Source organism: Schistocerca nitens, chromosome 5 (assembly GCF_023898315.1).
Source record: "Schistocerca nitens isolate TAMUIC-IGC-003100 chromosome 5, iqSchNite1.1, whole genome shotgun sequence".
Classification (NCBI taxonomy): domain Eukaryota; kingdom Metazoa; phylum Arthropoda; class Insecta; order Orthoptera; family Acrididae; genus Schistocerca; species Schistocerca nitens.
In genome coordinates, this window is record NC_064618.1 from 793,442,766 (window position 1) to 793,463,779 (window position 21,014).

The 21,014-nt window shown below is 38.0% G+C and overlaps 1 protein-coding gene across 9 annotated transcripts in view; it reads left to right on the forward strand.

Annotated features, from left to right (window-relative positions):
• The window catches only part of LOC126260818 (H(+)/Cl(-) exchange transporter 4), a 485,631-nt gene that overhangs the window by 433,626 nt on the left and 30,991 nt on the right, over positions 1–21,014 (forward strand). For 2 of the 9 annotated variants that reach the window (XM_049958193.1, XM_049958194.1), the window contains 5 exons: positions 11,336–11,433; positions 11,515–11,644; positions 13,309–13,341; positions 14,380–14,406; positions 15,090–15,439. In XM_049958193.1, coding sequence (XP_049814150.1) covers positions 11,356–11,433; positions 11,515–11,644; positions 13,309–13,341; positions 14,380–14,406; positions 15,090–15,439 — 618 coding nt within the window. In that variant the 5' untranslated portion in view covers positions 11,336–11,355. Of the gene's footprint in view, positions 1–11,023; positions 11,183–11,335; positions 11,434–11,514; positions 11,645–13,308; positions 13,342–14,379; positions 14,407–15,089; positions 15,440–21,014 lie in introns of those variants that run through there. The other 7 variants (XM_049958192.1, XM_049958195.1, XM_049958196.1 and 4 more) reach the window with 7 other exon arrangements.

Below are 21,014 nucleotides of genomic sequence, written 5' to 3' on the forward strand. Positions count from 1 at the left end.
ATTTTGGAGTGGACATCATTATGACAAAGACATTTTCCGTTGTGCCAGGATCACCACCTTTCTCCTTCGATTACGAAAATATTTTGCTGACACACCTACATATTGGGAAACGATCTTCATAATAAAATAAGGGAAATCAGAGCTCACACAGAAAGATATAGATATTCGTTTCTACATGCACTGTTAGCGATTGGAATACTAGATAATTATTGTGACGGTGGTTCGATGAACCCTCAGCCAGGCGATTTCGTGCGATTTGCAGGGTAGCCATGCAGATGCAGATGTAGATGTTAAACAAATACCGCTTGATATAGTTTATTATTTTACTATGGTTGGAGAAAAGGAGCAAGGGAGAGGGAGAGCCGTAGTGAGAGACAGAGATGCAGAGAGAAAAATTGAGAATGGGAGGAGAAATTTTTAAGTTCAGTTTCTTTTACTACCACCCTGGCAGCTTGTTTTAGTGGCTGGATCCATTTTCTAATGTAATATCGATATTTCAGTACATTCTGCAGAAGAAAAATATTTTGATTACAGTACAGCCGTTATGCAGGAATACCAGGGGCATTAATACTCTCATACTTGATTGTGTAGCTTGGCTAAACATTCTCCTAAATTTCGTGGTCATTTTGTTTCTAGGGAATTTCTTCGTTGAAATGATAAAAAATATGTGTTTTCAGATCACAAGTTCACTCCCCAAATCATTATGTCACGAGGAAATTGAAATGACAGAATATCTTCAATGACCACATGAGTCCATAAATCCATGTCAGGTAATTTTTTTTCTCATTGATCAGTATTCCAAAATGTGCAAAGTTACATTTCAATTTTTAGAAGGTAAAGAGAGGGATTTTAGCAACAAACTTGTGGTTGCAATAGGACTTACATTTTCATTTAAACAAGTAAACTTGAACAGTAGGTAAATGAGTCCTTTCAAACACATTTTTAAAATTTTTGTAACCTCTGTACCTCATGTATGTTAGTATCCAGCTGCTGTCACCACTTTTCGGACGTTCAGTGAGAACTGTAATCCGACTCAAGACAGCAGACATTCTGGAACACCCTCTCACCCTCTTCCAGCCAGTCAACTAAGAATTATTTACACAGCAAGCATAGCCAGTTATAAGCGAGTGTCAGATGTCTCGCATTTCCTGAATCAATGACTCACTTCCTATGTCTGATGTCAAATGGTTCAAATGGCCCTGAGCACTATGGGACTCAACTGCTGAGGTCATTAGTCCCCTAGAACTTAGAACTAGTTAAACCTAACTAACCTAAGGACATCACAAACATCCATGCTCGAGGCAGGATTGGAGCCTGCGACTGTAGCGGTCTTGCGGTTCCAGACTGCAGCGCCTTTAACAGCACGGCCACTTCGGCCGGCTCTGATGTCACACACTGGATCGATTTTTCTACTGCTGTTGCCAAATAGTCTGAATTTTCTGACGTTCTGTCTACAGTGGTCCAATTTTTATGGTATTGAGTCACTTTTCTATAAAGAGAGTACACTGTACATCGAATTATTAATATTCTGGTAGCTGAACTTTTTGGATCTATCACAAAATACAAATATTTACCCTCTCTGTGCAGTTCAGTTTTACATTACCTGACAAAATGTGAAGTACCCAGAAGGAAACGATAAAAACAAATAAAACTTCACAGTTTGAGTGTGTACACGTATGTCATTTCAGTGATTACAATATTGAGTCGGATTTGCAAAGAATTTGGCAATATGAGCCCAATTATCAGTATGACATTGCACCTCCTCTGGCCTGGATGCAATCACTCATTCTTGTGGGACAGCTATCGTGAAGTTGTTGCATCCTCTCCTGAGGCTAGCTAGCTCACTGTTTTTAATTGGTACCAGCACTTAGCAGAGTTGTCTGAGCTGATCCCATAAATACTTTATCATTGACTAACCTGGAAAGTCCATGCTGTACCATTGAGCTTTCACATTTCCCTCAATAACTACCACCCATGACCTGAACTCATACACAATGGGTCCTCACACCATGACACCAGGTGTAACATTACTGTGCCTATCCATAACAATGGAAGAATGTTGCTGCCATACTCGCAAAAGATAATCATCCAGGATAGTACAAGATCACAATTCATCACTGTACACAGTGTGACACAAGTCATCATCATTCAGAGTTTCCTGTTCAGATCACCACACCACTTTTTTTTACCAGCCAGTGTATGTTATTATTTATCCACAGTGTACACCTTATCTTTGGTCAGTCTTGAACACCTAAATTGTTTTTCATTTTCAAATATTTGACCTCTTTTATTGATGAAAACCCGTAGGATAAATATCCAAGTCCTCATGGAAGCTTCGCAACTTGTCACAAAAACAAGGGAAACAATAAAATAGTGATTAAGAAGACACTAAACCACAAATTCTTCTACTATAACATGAATGTGGAGAGAATATAACATGTAGATTTGTTCATCTTCGAATATTTTCCAAGCATTCAGTGTCATCTATGTTTGCATGAAACTGTAAGCATAGGAATACTTGATGTTTATGAAATTAGTCTTTTATGTTATGTTAGTATATTTATGATGCTTAATTAATACCATTAGACTAAAACATTATGTTTGCACATTAGAATTACCACACTACACCTACATTACAAATTCATTTGTTTAACTTTGCATATTGTTCAATACTGCATTTTATTATTTTAAATACTTTATTACAATACAAACAGATTTTCTAATCTTCTATTACACTGTATTCTTTCACTGTGTAGTGTTCTTTACATTACCTTTCATTGTTAGTAGATGACCTCAATCGCCCCAACCAATACCAGTGTCGAAATTATCTTCCCGAGTCTCCTTCATGTTGCAAATACAAATACAAATACAAATGTTTTATTCCACTGTTGAGCATATATACGTGCAATTCGCGTTGTCGGTGTTAACATAATAATAATAATAATAATAATAATATAAACTTAGATGTGACAAATGTTATTAACTAGAATATTATAATCCAAGATGGATACAATACATATTTGTGCAAATGTCAGTAACAACAAGAAGTTTCCTAATAGATCAATTATGAGATAAATGAACTACATAGTTCAGTGAATGACAAATAAATAATCAAACAGATAATTAACAATAAGTACATGAAACAGTAATAAAATAGTTGCACAGTGTGGCATATGTATAGTTTGCAGTTAATTTATAGTTCATTCTCATAAGGAAAATGGGTCATTTGTCACTTACTCAAGGAACTCTTGAGCAGAGTAAATTACTTTACTTTTGATTCACTTTGAAAGACTGGTTTTAAATTTATTTGCTGGCATTGTGTAGGCATTTTCAGCTAATTTGTTGAAGTAGACAGGGCCAAGATATTTGTAGCTGTTATGTGTCTTTGCAAGCCTAGCATATGGCATATTAATTGTATGTCCACTTCTTACGTTATGGCGATGAACTGTTCTCCTTAAGTCAAATTTACTCAGAGTCTCTGTAATGAAGCCAAGGCATTTGTAAATATACAGCCCACTCCTTCCTCTCTCCAGTAGCCCAGAAGAAGCTGAGTCCCTTTCCCGCCATTTTCCTCCCTCCAGACCGCCATCTTGGATTATGTCGTGGAAGGGACAACAGCGGCCTCTGGTAGTAGTACTGTATACCAGGTCAGTTGGACTCTGGACCTCATGGTGGACAGACTGGATGGAGGTACTGCCTGTAACCATTTAAATAAAGACTGCCTGAATAATAAAGTACACTTCTTCCTCTCTCCAGCAGCCCAGAACAGGCTGAGTCCTTTTCTGCCATTTTCCCGCACCCCAGACTGCCACCTTGGATTACATCATGGGAGGGATGATAGCACCCTCTGGTGGCAGTATTGTGGTATTGTGTACTAGGTCAGTTGGACTCCGGACCCCATGATGAACTCACCAGATGGAGGCACTGCCTCAAATTGTTTAAATAATGATTGTTTAAATGAAGACATACATCCATCCTATCCCACACAGGCTGAGTCCTTTTCCTGCCGATTCCTAGGAAGAGGTGGCAATCGGATGACTTAGGTTGGTTGAGGTAGCCCAAGTGACCTTTTCTCCCACCATTTTCTTAGGTTAGTGGAAGTAGCTCTGGTTTGTTGCATTCCCGCGATTTTCTGGGTGAGGGGTGAGGAGGTTGGAAGGGAGTAGGTTAGGTTAGTGGAGGTAGCCCCATTGACATTTTCGCACCAAAATTTGATCTTCCTGCCATGATTTCATTGTGAAATTGCCATATCTATCGCCACCATCTTGGATCCACCATATTGAATAAATCTGGCAACAATGGAGAGTGGATCAATGCTCACTTTGTCACAATACTTACATACTGGCCAAGACAGTGGCACAAGCGGTTTTGCAATGTGGATTGCTTATTTCAGTTACCCACTCCATGTGACCACAGACCAAGACTGCCAATTTGAATCGACCTTAGTTTTAGAACTGGCAAAGCTGTGTGGGTTCCAGCAACACCGCTTGTCACTATCGGAAACAATGGCGAGAGAAATGCCAATGTTCTGCAGCAAGTGCAAGAACACATTTCCGAACATTGTCCGGCACTGGTTTCTCAGTGTGGGAAGGATACCCAGTTTGTACACAAAGACCTGGGGCACTGTTCCCATGCTTCTTTATGGACAGATGCAATTCTACCACCCGTGCAACCTTCTTACTCTGGGCCTTATAAAGTATTAGCAAGAGAAAGCCACATTATGCAGACATAGTTTCATAGAAAGCAGCAAGCCATCTCCATAGACTTAGTGAAACCTGCCCATATGCTGTTTCCCAGTGAAGAGGCAGGACATCAACGACAGATGGAGATGGCCCCTGTACCACTGGAATGGCAGGAGGAAGAGACGACACAGGTAGCAACGAATCCAGCAGCCTTGGAGGAGGAGCCACAGATGCCTCTGGAACCTTATAAAGCTGGCAGATGCATAGCATACAAGTATCCCTGTGCCACCAGAGCTCTGCTCTACCATAGAGGGGCTGTGTGGAAATCGCCATCACCAGATTGAGCACACAGTGGCCATTGTTCATTCTGTGTAAGAAAGCATAGACTGTTGTTTATTCTTTATTTTAATTATTTCCTTTGTTTTTTTATGGCTCCTTGTATGGAATTAATTCAGCCTTTTGCTCGTAAAGTTATAACCTTCCTGAAGCAGTATTTCTCGAAAATTACATGGATACTGAGGAGCCCTATAACATCATACAATACTTACAAGGGTACAAATAGGGCTTGTTTACCCCTTAGTCATTATATTTTTTCTTACGTCAGTAGTAACACCATAAACATCTGTGTTTTTCTACTTCATTAGTGCTGAGTTTTTTGCTTAAAATTTTATTTAGCGAAAATTGGTTCATCAACTTATGTTATTACTTATAAACAGATCTGTTCTGTTACTGTAAAACCTCAATAATTTGTAGCTTTCAGGTATACGACATTGCTTATAGAAAAACACTCAATGGGGAAAATATCCAAGTCATAGTGGAAAATTTGCAGTTTGCCTCTAAAATTTGCAGTATCCTCGACATCGATCTATTGTGGAATCTTAGAACATATTCTGCACTCAAACATAACGAGGTATCTTGAACAAAATGACTTCCTCAATGCCAACTATCACGGATTTCGAAAACATTGGTCATGTGAAACCCAAATTGTACTTTTCCCACATGACATACTGAAAGTTTTGGGTCAAGGCAGACAGGTAGATGCAGTATTTCTTGATTTCTGAAAAGCATTTGACTCAGTACCACACCTACACTTATTGTCAAAAGTACGATCACTTGGAGTATCAATTGAAATTTATGACTGGATTCAGTACATTTTGGTAGCGAGGACACTGCATGTTATCTTGGATGGAGAGTCATCGTCAGATGCAGAAGTAACTTCGAGTGTGCCCCAGGGAAGTGTGTTGGGACCCTTGCTGTTCATGTTGTATATTAATGACCTTGCAAACAATATGTTTAGTAAATTCAGACAATTTACAGATGATGCAGTTATCTATAATGAAGTACTATCTGAAAGAAGCTGCATAAATATTCAGTCAGATCTTGATAAGATTTCAGCGTCATGCTCTAATTGTTCAGAAATGTAAAATTTTGCGCTTCAGAAAACGAAAAAACATAGTACCCGATGACTATAGTATCAATGAGTCACTGTTTCGTATTGGTCAACTCATAAAAATGTCTGGATATAAAACTTTGTAGGGATATGAAATGGAATCATCACATAGGTTCAGCCATGGGTAAAGCAGGCGAAAGACTTTGGTGTATTGGTAGAATATTGGCGAAATGCAATCAGTCTACAAAGATGACTGCCAACAAATCATTCGTGTGCCCAGGACGAGAATATGAGAGTGCCACAAAGATACTGAAAGAGCTGAACTGGAAGACTCTTGAAGATAGACATAAACTGTCTCAAGAAAGTCTGTTAACTGAGTTTCAAGAACCAGCTTTAAATATACTAAAAAAAAACCTACATATCGCTCACACAGGATAGTGAGTATAAGATTAGAAGAATTACTGCATGCACAGAGGCATTCAACCAACCATTCCTTCTGCACTCCATAGGTGAATGGAACAAGAAGAAACTCTAATAATTTATACACTGGAACATGCCCCTGCCATGCACCTCACGATGGTTTGCAGATTGTTGAAGTAGATGCAGATGTAAAACAAACCCAATAATAAAATCAAAATTAACCCTCATACTACCAGAACTTTTTTGGTACACTGAGTACCACTGGGGTCTATATGACCCCAAGTAATTAACACGGGCTGCGCAGGATTAGCCGAGCGTTCTAAGGCACTGCAGTCATGGACTGTGCGGTTGGTCCCGGCGGAGGTTCGAGTCCTCCCTCGGGCATGGGTGTGTGTGTTTGTCCTTAGGATAATTTAGGTTAAGTAGTGTGTAAGGTTAGGGACTGATGACCTTAGCAGTTAAGTCCCATAAGATTTCACACACATTTTTAGTTAACACAGGATATATTGGCAGTATTTTTTTATTTTAATAAATTGACAGAAAAGCTTACATTACTGATTGCAACCAGGTAAACTATGTACATAAACACTACAGATCTTGTCTTCATCCTTGATCTTATAGATCCTTACATTTCAAACAAAGCAACTCTTTACATTTAAAACAAAGAATCTCTGAATGTTGTTTACAGACAAAAGTAAAGCATCTTCTGCACATTTCTGAGTGTTTTCTATCCATTGAACATTCGCACAGGGAGCACCGTCCACGTTTAGCCACCTTCTGCACTTCTGCTGAAGGAGGAGGACGAGGAAGAGAAGCTTTGCTGTGCTGACTTCCGTTTTTCTGTACTAGACTTTTTCCCAGTTCTTGAAGAAACTCCCTTCTTTTGTAGTTGGTTTTTTATTTCAGTCAGGCCTTTAGTCTAGCCAAATTATGAAAGCATTTAGGGCACTAATATCCAAAATATTATTTAAAAAAACATCGGCCATCTTCTTGTTATATGTTTTGTGGTGAAGGTCATGACTAAGTTGTCCATTGTGTCTGCACCTCATTTAGTTGCATTATGGTCTAGTATTATAATAGGTTTTGCTCCTTTTCCATCACCCATTTCTTCTCTGAAATGCATAGTACTCGGCAATGTCACTATCTTACCTTTTTTGGGCAATGGGAGACTATTGTAGCTGATACCTGGAATCTGAATAGACATGAAGCTGCAGTTCTTCCCCTTGCTTCGATATATTCTGCAGATAGTTCACAACGACCTTTTCTTAGAGTTCCTAGCAGAGTCATTTATTTTCGTTCTAGTTCCTTTGCCAACTCCAAACTTGTAAAGAAATTATCTGTTGTGATATTTCTACCACTCCTGGATAAATGTTCTGTCAATTCTAACACTACTCTTTTTCCCTGATTTATTTCTCTAGGCTGGCTTTCGCCCTTTCCTGTGTACACCTGCAGGTATGTGACATAGTAATTAGTGCTATCACATGCAGCCCATATCTTTATATCATACTTTCCAGGTTTTGAGGGGATGTACTAGCGAAATTGACACCTACCCCTAAAAGTTACCAGTTGTTCATCAACTGTAATTTTCTCGTGTGGTTCGTATGCATCATGCTTACTCACTGATCAAATAAATCCCTTATAGGAGCCAATTTATCAGAACTACAATTCTGTCGCCGGTGCTGAGCATCATAAAACCGAATACAGCATGATATTTCTGTAAAGCAGTTCCTAGCCATAGAACTATTGAAAATAGATCTACCATGCTCTTCATTCCGTAAATTCACTACACCCTCATTGTTACCTTTGCACACTCCCGGAAGAATAAGCAGTCCAAGAATGCATTCAGATTCTTCTCTATAAAGATCTGTCCATTTCTTGCCGGCCGGTGTGGCCGTGCGTTTCTAAGTGCTTCAGTTTGGAACCACGTGACTGCTACGGTCGCAGGTTCGAATCCTGCCTCGGGCATGGATGTGTGTGATGTCCTTAGGTTAGTTAGGTTTAAGTAGTTCTAAGTTCTAGGGGAGTGATGACCACAGATGTTAAGTCCCATAGTACTCAGAGCCATTTGAACCATTTTGAATTTGTCCATTTCTTACCGAAAGTAATGTTACCTCCTTTGTTGATCCTTTTCGAAATAATCTGGAAAATGCTGGGCTTCATAAATAATTCAAATGCTGACTGCACAGTATTTACGTTTCTTACAGTATGCCTCATGTGATCTGGAGCCATCTTCATTATGAGGCCTGGAACTTAAATAGTGGCAACTATATATTCACAACCGATACAAAAGTGTTACATGTGTGCTCTTGTTACTGTCCTTCAAATTAGTCACTAACGTTGTGTAGAACCCATTTCTAGAAATGTGGAAGGGGTAGTATACCGTTAGCAGAGCCTGTTCTGTTGATGGTGCGAATGGAGCAGTCTAAAATCATGGTTATTCTCGTGTACGACTGTGATGGTGTTATCCTAATGGATTACGTTCCTCCACGGCAGACCGCCAATGCACAGTATTACTGTTCATTTTTGGAGCATCACCTTTAACCAGCTTTGCGAAAGAAGCGGTGACACTTTCTGCGCAACCCACCCATCATTTTGCACGAGAATGCGCTGGCGCATACAGCGCAAGCTATAGCTGCTCTGTTCGGTTGATGGGACTGGGAAGTACTGTACCATCCACCATACTCTCCGGACTTAAGTCCTTGTGACTTTGATTTGATTCTGAAGATAAAAGAACCACTTCGTGGTATTCGCTTCAGAACTGTTCCAGAGATTCGACAGGCAGTAGACCGCTCCATTCACACCATCAACAGAACAGGCTCTGCTAACGGTATACTACGCCTTCCACATCGCAAGCAACGGGTGCTACACAACGCTGATGACTACTTTGAAAGACAGTAACAGGAGCAAACATGTGACTCTTTTGTATCGGTTGCGAATAAATAGTTGCCACTATTTAAGTTCTATCCCTCGTATTTCGTGCTGGCTGTCACCCATGTAATCTAACAGGACTTTTTCCCATATTTCATTTCCATTTCTCGACCTGAAAAAATGGGATTACTATTTTACATATGTACTTACATATTATTATTAGTACCATCTTTAAAGTTTTTGCAAACGTATGGTAGATTATACATACAGTACTTACTTGAAAACATTCAAATTTGAGATGTCAGCAGCTTCAGGAAGTACAGATTCCAAATCCCCAACATCTTCATCAGAATCTTCAGTTGATTCACTACCTCCAGAAATAATAGTATCAATATCTTCATCGTTATCAGATGGTATATCCCCTAATGTCACTTCTTCATTCAAAAGTGCTTGTATTTCAGCACTACTCAATTGTTTTCTAGTCATAATGCAATTCTTGTGCACGCTTAGAAACACTAGCAACAACTGAGGCAATACACAGCAACGGCTGAGGCAAGAAGTGGCAACAATAGGTATAAATAATAATTGGGAAATGTTAGTTTCATTATTGCAGGTGTTTCGTATAACGTCTGTTTAATATAACATTCGCCATTCTGTTTTCATAATTTTATATTCAAGTAACAAATGAAAAATTTAGATTTGGGTCATGCTGACCCCAGTGGTACTCAGTACCCATAAAGAAATTTTAATATGTTGCAAGTGTAAAACTGAACAAAGTGTCATTACGTAACAGCAACTTAGAGAGATAAAGCCATTAATTTTGAAAATAATGGTTTTGAAAACAAGGGGGTATATATTTCAAATGTGCTTATGGGGTCATATTGACCCCAGTGGTTCTAGGAGGGTTAAGGAGATACAAAAGCGCAGAATCCACTGCTATAACATGAGTTTGCGCAGCCGGTTCTTGAACCTTGGTTAATAGACTTTCTTGGGATAGTTTACGTCTTTCTTGAAGAGTTTTCCAGTTCAGCATCTTCGTGACATTCTCCCATGGTTTAAACAACTTCCGATTTCAGCAGACGACAAAACCGTCATAACTGTGTTCGCGAGAAATCTTGACGTGACGGTCCATTGAATACGAATCCCGCTAATTGAAATTCATGTTTCGACGTGACGTGACGATCAAGGTGAATTGGCCTTAACATAAAAATTATGTTTTTGAGGTTAAAAAAACTGCTCCCTCATTAGAATGATTACAGAAAATCCCAGCAGACAACTCTGCAAAAGTGAAAAATGCACAGCGATTTGTTTACTGATTTGAAGCGTGTTCTAGCAGGGTTGAACAAATGAAGTGAGCTCAATATTGAACTTACTGACAGAATACCAATTTTATATATTCAATATAACTAAATTAAAACAAAAAAATGACATTGCCACATTGGGAGGTTCAAAATACCTAAATGTTGCCACATCTTCTGCAAGTGGATTAGTAAAATACTTTGCCTCTCTACTATATGATTCGTTGTACTTCTATTCCTGGAATTTTCTCATTATACACCTGAAAAAATTATGGACATTTTTTAAAAATAATTTTAAAATCTTATTTATTGTTGCCATTTGTTTTACTTTATTTTAAAACAGTATCACTATTCAGTCATATATGTGACCTACGTGGGAAACATATGATCGCGTAACGAGACAGTTTGCCTGGGGCAAAAGGTGGTGATTTGTAGAAGTTGATAAAGCATATTGATGAAAAGAATAGTGAATTTGATACCATAAATTTCATTGATTGAATAGGAGCAAAAAAACGTCTAAGATGGTAAGGAAGACTTAAACAGGAGAAAGTTTATTTTCATTTGTAAGAAATGTAATGCGTCGTCTGCATGTCAGACGTCGCCATGATGCTTTTGTCAAGTCTGATGTCATTGCGTATACTTGATACATTTCGCTAATTTCTTCGTATCTTTCACAGAGTTCATTGCAGTTTAAGCCATGGAAAAGGCGCCTTTAAGAGGCAATGCGGCCATACCAATGAGTTTTCCCACTTCTTATCATGCGGTTGATGACCAAGTACGTAACCTCAATTCTTTCATTAATGACAGTTCTATGTTTATATATGTGTACGTATTTATCCCCTTGTTTTGTGTGAAGCAACAACTCGTGAACGGACAACAGTTTCGAGCTGCATCAATTAGTTCAGATGATGAGATGATTGACATTACAACGACAGGAACTGTAACTGAACGCTCCATTCATCAAGATGAATTGGCAGCATCACACTGTAAGCATCTATTTTCCTTTTTCGTATGTAGTAAATTATTTACATGTTGGATATCATTTCGCTTCACATAGCTATGGCTTACGCTACCTCTTCTTTTCCTGCTTCTTGCTATTTTCATGTTCGCCTGTTTATGTACAGTGCATATTGCATTTTGTTTTGAACGCAGTATCTTCGTTTATTCTGTGCCACAAATCTAATATTGCATGAGAAGCTGCTTGAAGATAAAATTATTCTGGTCTACTGGCCTGTTTCCTTTTTTTTAGTGTGGGTATGTGTGTGCTGTTGTTTTTAAATTAGTCTCATAAACAAAACGTGTTAGATCAGTTTTCCCTCCAGGGAAAGTCTTGGCGAGTTTATGCTTCTTAAATAATGTGCAGCCGTTTGTATACAGTTTAGTCATTCATTCATTCATTCATTCATTCCAAAATAGTTTACAGAAGGTAGGCTGTAGATCACCTGTGAATCTGTGCGAAAAAATGTTAGTGTTCTGCTTGGGTATTGTTACTTCATTACATTCATGTCAGTTTTTTTGCGGGGGGGGGGGGGGGGGGGGCGTATAAATGTGTAGCATACATCATTTAATGTTTCATATGAATGAGAAAATGTGAATATACACTGCCAGCAAGTTCCAGATAATATGGCAAGAAAACGATTTTCTGGACGATTTCCTCTGTCTTACAGTCTCCTGACAGAATCTTAAATTTCAAATGCTCAGTATTATGAGGAGGTTTATTTAATGTTGTCGAAAGCTTCTCATAACTATCATGTCTGTGTACCAGTAGGACTGTATTTTTGCATAGATTTATTAAGTTGGACTTTGTTTTAGAAAGATTTAATCATTAAGCATATTATAAAAAATCGAGAAAACTATGTATTTTACTCTGTTAGCATCCTACATGTAGTTATTAGTCACTTGTTTTCTATGATATTCATTTTAAAGTTGTACATATCCATTAATGTACTGAAATGTACATGGTTATAAAATGGCTACAATACTACTAAATGTCCTGAATTGTAAAAACCCAATGAAGCAGATATTTCTCTTATATATGGTATTTTCCCCAGGCTTTTTCTGTGTGGAATATTAAACATCATGAAGATTATTATTATAAGATTATATCTGATGTAGCCAGGTTACCAGTAGCTTCTTCTTCCAAAAACCTGTAATTGTTTGATAGTATTTACCTCACTCATTGTCTCATTATGCTGCAAATTTGTGTCTTGGATTTATCTGTATTTACATCATAAAAGAAATCACTACAGGAGATTTCTTCAGCTGTTTATGAGCCCAAAAGCCTAAAAATATACCTTTGCAAGATTGAAAATAATATAAGCAGGTAGTATGCATTTTATTTTGAGCAGTAAGTGTATTTTGGTTTATGGGTGTGTATCCAGGGAAACGGTTTTCTTTTTTCAGTAGTTAAAAGTTCTTATGTATAAACCTTACTGGATTTACATTTTTGAGGATCAGTGGTGGTAAAAGCGAACACTATGCTGTATAAGTATGGGTTCCCATATAATTTTCGGAGGATAAGTGGTTACTTCATTTGCTTTCTGACACTTAGAAGTATTTATTTACATTTTTTGCATCTGTTTTGTTTGAATTGCATGTTATTTTCTGTTTCAATCCTTATTTTGTGTTTCCCTTTTTTTCCTTTTTCAAGTATCTGCGATTAAATACTCGGGTCATCCAGATGGTAAGTGTCTTATCAAGACTTGTAAAGTATTTTCATTACTTAATTTATAAGTGATTCACATCTACACCTAGAAAACATTTTGTATGAACAGTTTAATATAGTAAATTTTGTAGTGTGCATTATTATTTAATTCACTTGAAGGTCCATCACGGATACCCCTATGTTAGTGTATAACCTCTGCATATGATTAAATTCAGGGAACTAAAGGAAAGCTATTGGTGCAGAGTATCACTACAGAAAACACTTTGCGTGCTGTGTGTGTGTGTGGGGGGGGGGGGGGTGAAACGAGAATACTATAATAGGAAATGGAGGTTGTATTAGGAAGTGTGATACAGTGAAATAATTTTGCATCTGCAGCTTGACTCTATTTTGTAAGTAGAATTATCTCAAAGTAAGACAGATATTTGACAATACATTTCTGTATGAATAAAGATAAAGCAAGGGCCTGGAAATTTTGTAAGAGCAGGTAATAAAATGGCAATACTGTTGTTTGTGTAGGAGTTAAAATTGTCTTCTGAAAGACAAAATTGAAGCATCAGTCAATATGATTAAAACTAGCAAGTTATTAAGAATATTTGAAATCAAACTATAATCATAGAAACCCTAACTAACAATCTGTTTTGATAAATCATTTCGGTTGGCTCGATTTTCATAGTGACAGAATAAAACTGAAAAAAATATGTTGAAAAGCATTGAGAAGTGCTTGTGACTAACTGTATAAATATATTTGAAGTTAAATCATGCCAAATCATAAGATCTGGCCCACCGACAGGACACACTCTAGTCAAAATATTCTTCTAATCATACATCTTAATGCATATTCAGTGTTAGAAGTTCGGTTGTGGATTTTGGGGCTAAACTGTAACAAAACATCCTAATGTGCTTTAATATTTTTGTGACAAAAGTTACATTACTAACTAGAATAGCTATCGTTTATGCAGCTTAACTATTGGAGTGACTTTTTTTTTTTTATTAGATTAGTTGTGTGATATGTTGCCTCTTAATATTGTATTAGAAATTAGCCTTTGTTTTTTAAAGGTGCAGTCACGTTCGTGGAACCTCAAGGTGAGTGTTGAGTGAAATTACTGATGGGGAGTATTCTTGGAAATCTCTTGCTGTGTCTGATTTGCATTCAGCATTCTCTGCTTTTGGTAAAAGGCATGTTATTTTAAAAACATGAAGCTATTGTTTTATGGCGAGCTATACTTTCACAAGGATCTTTTCCTTATACATCTCATTTGCTTGCAAATCCCTGATTACTGTTGAATTGCTTTTCTGTTAACAATAAAAGGTTGATGATTCTGATTTGCTTGCAAATCTCTCATTACTGTTGAATTGCTTTTCTATTGACAATAAAAGGCTGATGATGTTGAAATCTGTGGTGGCATATGCTTTTGTTCATGTTTATTTAGTTAGACAATATGTAATTAATAACTTCATAATTTTCATTTTCTACAAGAATAAGCTTCATTCATTTTGTCAGTGCATTTTTTATTCCAGTGATTAGTGACATGTCTTGGCTCATGTTCTTATTAAAACAAGAAATGAATAGATTTAGTTTCTAGGTTCCAATGAAAAAGTTCATTTTGGAATTGTAAGTGACTCAATCGTGAATGTTGCAACATGGAAATCAGTAATAATACTGCAGTATAGTAAAACCGTGACAATAAAGCAATTATTTATGTTACAGTGGAAGAATTTTAATGTATTGTCTCAGGTAACATAATTATTAAACATGGTGTTCTTAGTTGCAGGTGATGCCGATGACATCCCAGGCATCGGCCAGTATGATGATTTCCACACGATTGACTGGCAGCGAGACATTGCACGTGACAGAATGCGTCACCGGTACATTGTGAAAAAGAAGCAAGATTCGATATGTGACTTAATAAAAGGAGCACATGATGCATGGTCAGGTTGGGTCTGTGTGCTGCTTGTAGGTGTATTTACAGGTGTGGTAGCCGGTGTGATAGATATCGGAGCAAGCTGGATGTCAGATCTGAAATACGGAATTTGCCCCCAGGCATTTTGGCTCAATCGTGAACAGTGTTGTTGGTCATCTAATGAGACAACATTTGATAATGGTAACTGCTCACAGGTAATTTTTCAAAGTTGTAGACAGCTAGCTACTTTTTGCGTTTGATGCTAACATTACATGCAATGTAAGATCTGATCTGTATATGAGTTGTTACTGGGCTACTCATTAAGGCTACAGTGGTATGTTACTATTATATCTTTATTTGTTGCTATGCTCCTTACTTTCCATCTTAACAAATATCCAGTGAGAATCCAGAAACTAATAAAACAGCACAAATGAATGCTGTTTGTCTGTTGTTTCATGTAGTATCCAGTTTAAATGCCATGGTGTTTCTCATTCCAGACAAAATATTTATTAAAGTGTAATTTTATGTGCACCTATTTTGGTGGCTCTCATGTGTTCATGCTCTATTGTGCTTGCCAGGGCAATTTTATGGCAGCATGAGGGAGGGTGTTTTGGCCATTCTAAAGGTGACTGGCTGGTCTTGTGCTAATCATCCTAAATCTGTAGTGGTCAGAGATTACTAAGCAGGCTTGGTGGCTTGTGACTTCAGATAATGACAGATGTTGCGTATGATACCTGTTGGAAAGAAATTTTTGAGAGTCCTAGTAGGTAGCAGCATCTTATGGATGTGCTTTTATCAGGAATATGAAATAGAAAATCGAGATTCCTGGTTTGTGTTCCCAAGTATGATTAGTTCAAAGGATAGATATAACTATTTCGTGGAGCACTTTGGGGCTCACGAAACTGAGGAATCTGGTGGCAGACCATGTTGGGTTTAGATGGCAGTCACGGGCCCTCTGGGGCAGAGCTTTTGTTGTACAGTTCTTATTTAAGAGAATAAAGATACTTACGTATAGGTGAAGTTACTTTTACAGTGTAGAAAAATTTACAAACCATTCAAACCGTTTATGGGCGTAAAATTGTGCTGAGGAGCTCCCCCCCCCCCCCCCCCCCCCGCCCCCCCCACACACACACACTCTTTTTGTTTTTTTTCCAGTTCATGAGTGTGGAATTGTTCATTAGGAAATTTCAGTGTGGTATTACTGTGTGACTAGCTGATTCATTTTACAGTCTAGTGATAAGATGTTAGTCTTTCAGAGAGTAGTTAGATACAGGGCTTTAATAATTAACTTCGAAGTTTTGAGAAGTTTAACTATATCCCACAGATAAAAGTGAATCTGGTGACCTTTATTTAGACTGGCTACCCAGTGTGTTAGTGCACAAAGAATTCATTTGTGTCTGCCGATAAAAGTTCCTGATTAAATCTGCAGAGCTTTAAGTTATGAAATTTGCTTATGCACTGCACATTGCTAAGAGTGCAACAAGCAGATTCCATATTCCTGGATTTCTGGAAAACATTTGGTGCATTGCCCCACTGCACACTGTTAATGAATAAATTAGAGACAGCAGACTGTGTCAAATTCCTTGGCATGTTAGTCAATAAAAACCTGTTATGGAGTCGCCATGTGGACAACGTACTGGGTCGACTAAATAGCCTTGTATATATTATGAATATCTTGTGGAATATTACTGATTTAGCTGTAAGAAAAACTGTATATAATGCATATTTTGTTTCAGTCATTAGGTATAGTATAATTTTCTGGGGGTCTGAAAAAACAAATTTACTTAGAGCTTTTAGACTACAAAAAAGAATCATCCGAGCAATGGTGGGAGCAAAACCAAAGCAACACTGCAAACCTTTATTTGTAAAACTGGATCTAATGAACATTACAAGCATATACATCTATGAAACTCTCACTTTCACGAAAAGAAACCCACAACTTTTTGAGGGCAACTTCTTCTTGCATCAATATGATACTAGACATAGAACGAGCTACATGTTACCTACCCACCGTTTAAAATCATATGAAAAAACCCCATACTATATGGGCATGAAATTTGTAAATAAAATATGGAAAGATATGGATGACCCAAAGGTAAAAGGTACCAAAAGAGACCTGGAAAAATATCTGAAAGATAAATGTTACTATAGTGTAGAAAATTTCATGAATGGTAACAATGCATTATAATTGTAATTAAAATACCTCTTTGAAGATGTTACACCATGTGTATTATTAGTTTGTCTATTTTTAGTATTGTTATATATAGTGTAAAACTGACAAGTCACCTATGTCACAATCTTTGATTGTATAAGGCATGTTATGTGATAATAAAAATTGAATTGAATACATGAGCATACAGACTAAGTCCCCAGATATGTGTGTGTCTCAAAAATCTCTTAAGCACCAGAATGCAGTACATTGTCCTCGAATGTGAGTGTTCGTTACACATAAGGGTATCGTCAGGAGTGCCCCATGGAAGTGTGTAGGAGTGATCTTATTATCTACATACATAAATGATCTGATGCACAGGATGAGCAGCAGTTTGTGACAGTTTGCTGGATGATCCTGTGTGGTATCATTGTTGAGTGACTGTAGGAAGATAAAAGATGACGTTGACAAAATTTCTAGTTGGTGTAATGAATGGCAGCTTGCTCCAAATGTAGAAAAAATGTAAGTTGTTGCAGATTACCAGGAAGAACAACCCATATTGTTAGAATATGCCCTTAGTAGTGTGTAGCTCGACATGGTTACATTGATTAAATATGTAGGCATAATGTTGTAAACCAACCGACATGAACTGGAATGAACACAGAAAGACAGTAGTAGGAAAGGTGACTGACTGACTTGGGTTTATTTGGAGAATTTTAGGAAAGTGTGGTTTATCTGTAAAGGAGACAGCTTGTAGACCACTAGTGTGACCTATTATCAAGTACAGCTAGTGTTTGGGATCCCCACCAGGTCAGATTACAGGAATACATTGGAGCAATTCAGAAGTGCATTGCTAGATTTGTTGGCGCTGCAGTCCGGAACCGCGGGACTGCTACGGTCGCAGGTTCGAATCCTGCCTTGGGCATGGGTGTGTGTGATGTCCTTAGGTTAGTTAGGTTTAAGTAGTTATAAGTTCTAGGGGACTTATGACCTAAGATGTTGAGTCCCATAGTGCTCAGAGCCATTTGAACCATTTTTTGCTAGATTTAGGTCGAATGAATGACGATACAACTACAGTAGTTTGGTTCATGTCGTACGCTTAGCAGTTAAGCTTTACCAGGTAGCCATTGCTATGTGTCAGGCGCTCCGTCCATATTTATATGGGTACCCTTCCTTTTTCACGTGCTTCATCTGGTTTGAATTGATTGCTTATTTTTGTTATAGGTGTTTACGTCACTCTAAGCTGAAAATGCATTATTGTACTGTCATGCATTGTGTGTTGCGTTCTGATAATGAGTGTTTACGACCTGCCGCCGCTCGCGGCATGGCTTGCTTTTGTGCATGCTACCGCCGCTTACAAAGAGAGAGAGAGAGAGAGAGAGAGAGGAATCGTCTCATTAGCGAAACAATGGCAAAAGACTGCTATTTGTTTTCTTTGCTGCTTTCTTTGATAATGATCAACAAGAACCAAATAATAGACTGCATATGATACGAGATGTTCTGAACGCGAGTTTAGCGAAAATTTTTCTCAGTTTGAAAATCTTTGCAGACGCCTCTTTCATACATTACATTCTGCACAGAAATTAGAGTCGTCTTGGATTTAAAAATCTAGTCAATTGCCATGCTTCATTTCTGACTGTATCACTATTAGGCATAAGAATAATATGAATATAAACATGACGTGATATGTATATTCTTCCGTGTTTGCTGTTGTCTCACTTTAGTTTCGTAGTTTATTAGGCTGACAGGATTTAAATGAGATAGCAGAAAACATGAAAGAATACATGGCAAAATGTTTATATTCGTATTATTCTTATGGTGAAGAGAATACTGCATGTGATTCATAATTCAGAAAAGTTCCTATTTGCAACCATCTCTTCTCACAGGTAGGAAAAAAATTCAGAACGTAGAGTTGGCCATATTGACAAACATCCCAAAACAGTCTTGCCAGTCGGATTTTCGTAGTACATTGAAATGCTGCCACATTCGAGGATGAACAATACGGAATTTGTATTTACTTTGTTGGATAAAGTATGAAAATGCAATGATTGAAACTCGGGGCGGAGAAAAAAGCTCGTCTCCCACCTTTTTTTAAATTTATTTACTGACGCAGAGGTTTTGGCTCCAGTATTTATTTTTGTGCCTGCAAAGCATGCCTGTGTAGCGCTACATATATTCGACGGCAGAAGTTAGTTGTGGCGGCACCTACCAACATTTTTTAGAACTTCCGCTTACTTTGCCCTCGATTCTAAGCCGCAGGCGGTTTTCTGGATTACAAAAACTGGAAAAAAAAGTGCGGCTTAGATTCAAGTAAATACGGTAACCAGTACTGCAGCAGTGACAAGAGTGGCCATAGCAGTGAGTCAAGGTGATGTGTGCTGATGCATGGTCTGTGCCAAGTCAAGCAGGGAAGATAGGGGACCATTATTTATTGATCTGAAAAAAGGTTGACATCAGAGTCGTCTGTTTATTTTATACTCAAAACCACCGTCAAAGCCGGCCGAAGTGGCCGTGCGGTTAAAGGCGCTGCAGTCTGGAACCGCAAGACCGCTACGGTCGCAGGTTCGAATCCTGCCTCGGGCATGGAAGTTTGTGATGTCCTTAGGTTAGTTAGGTTTAACTAGTTCTAAGTTCTAGGGGAATAATGACCTCAGCAGTTGAGTCCCATAGTGCTCAGAGCCATTTTGAGCCACCGTCAAACAGAGAAGGGTGCTGCATCCATAGTCTGTTCTGTTAAAGCTTCCTTGTGTTAGTGTACCTGCTGCAACCTACATTCATTTGAACCTGTGTACTGTAGTCATACCTCAGAATTTTTACTCTCCACATTTCTCTCCCTAACCAATAAATAATTCCTTGATGCTTCAGAATGTGTTATATCAGTGAATATCTTCTTTTAGACAAGATGTACTATGAACTGCTAGCTCAATTTGATTCAATAGTAATGCTATCTACGCAGCTAATCTTCAGCATGCTTCTATAGTAACACATTTCAAAAGCTTAGACACTCTTCATTTATGAACTGTTTATTATTCACCTTTTACATCCATACAAGGCTGCACTCAAGACAAATATCTACAGAAAAAATTCCTGACATTTAAAATTACCTACATCTACGTGATTACTCTGCTTTTTCACAATAAAGTGCCTCACAGAGGGTTCAATGAACCACCTTCAAGCTGGTCCTCTTCCGTTCCACTCTTGAATGGAACACGGGAGTAACGAGCACCTAAATTCTTCAGTGCGAGCCCTGATTTATCTTATTGTGATAATCATTGGTCCATATGTATGTGGGTGCCAACGGAATGTTTTTACAATCTGAGGAGAAAACTGGTGTTTGAAATTTCTTGAGAAGATCCCGTCACAACGAAAAATGTCTTTGTTTTAGTGATTGCCACTCCAGTTCACGTATCATGTCTGTGGCACTATCTCCCCTATTTCGCAACAATACAAAAGGACTATATTCAATGTTAACCAATTCCCCTTTCCCAGAAACATTTTCCTTGCTATTGCTAGTTTGCATTTTATATTGTCTCTACTTCAGCCGTTTTATGTTATTTTTCCGTCCAAATAGCAGAACTCATTGACTACTAGCAACTCATTTCCAAATCCAGTTCCCTCAGCATCCCTGAATTTAATTGGAC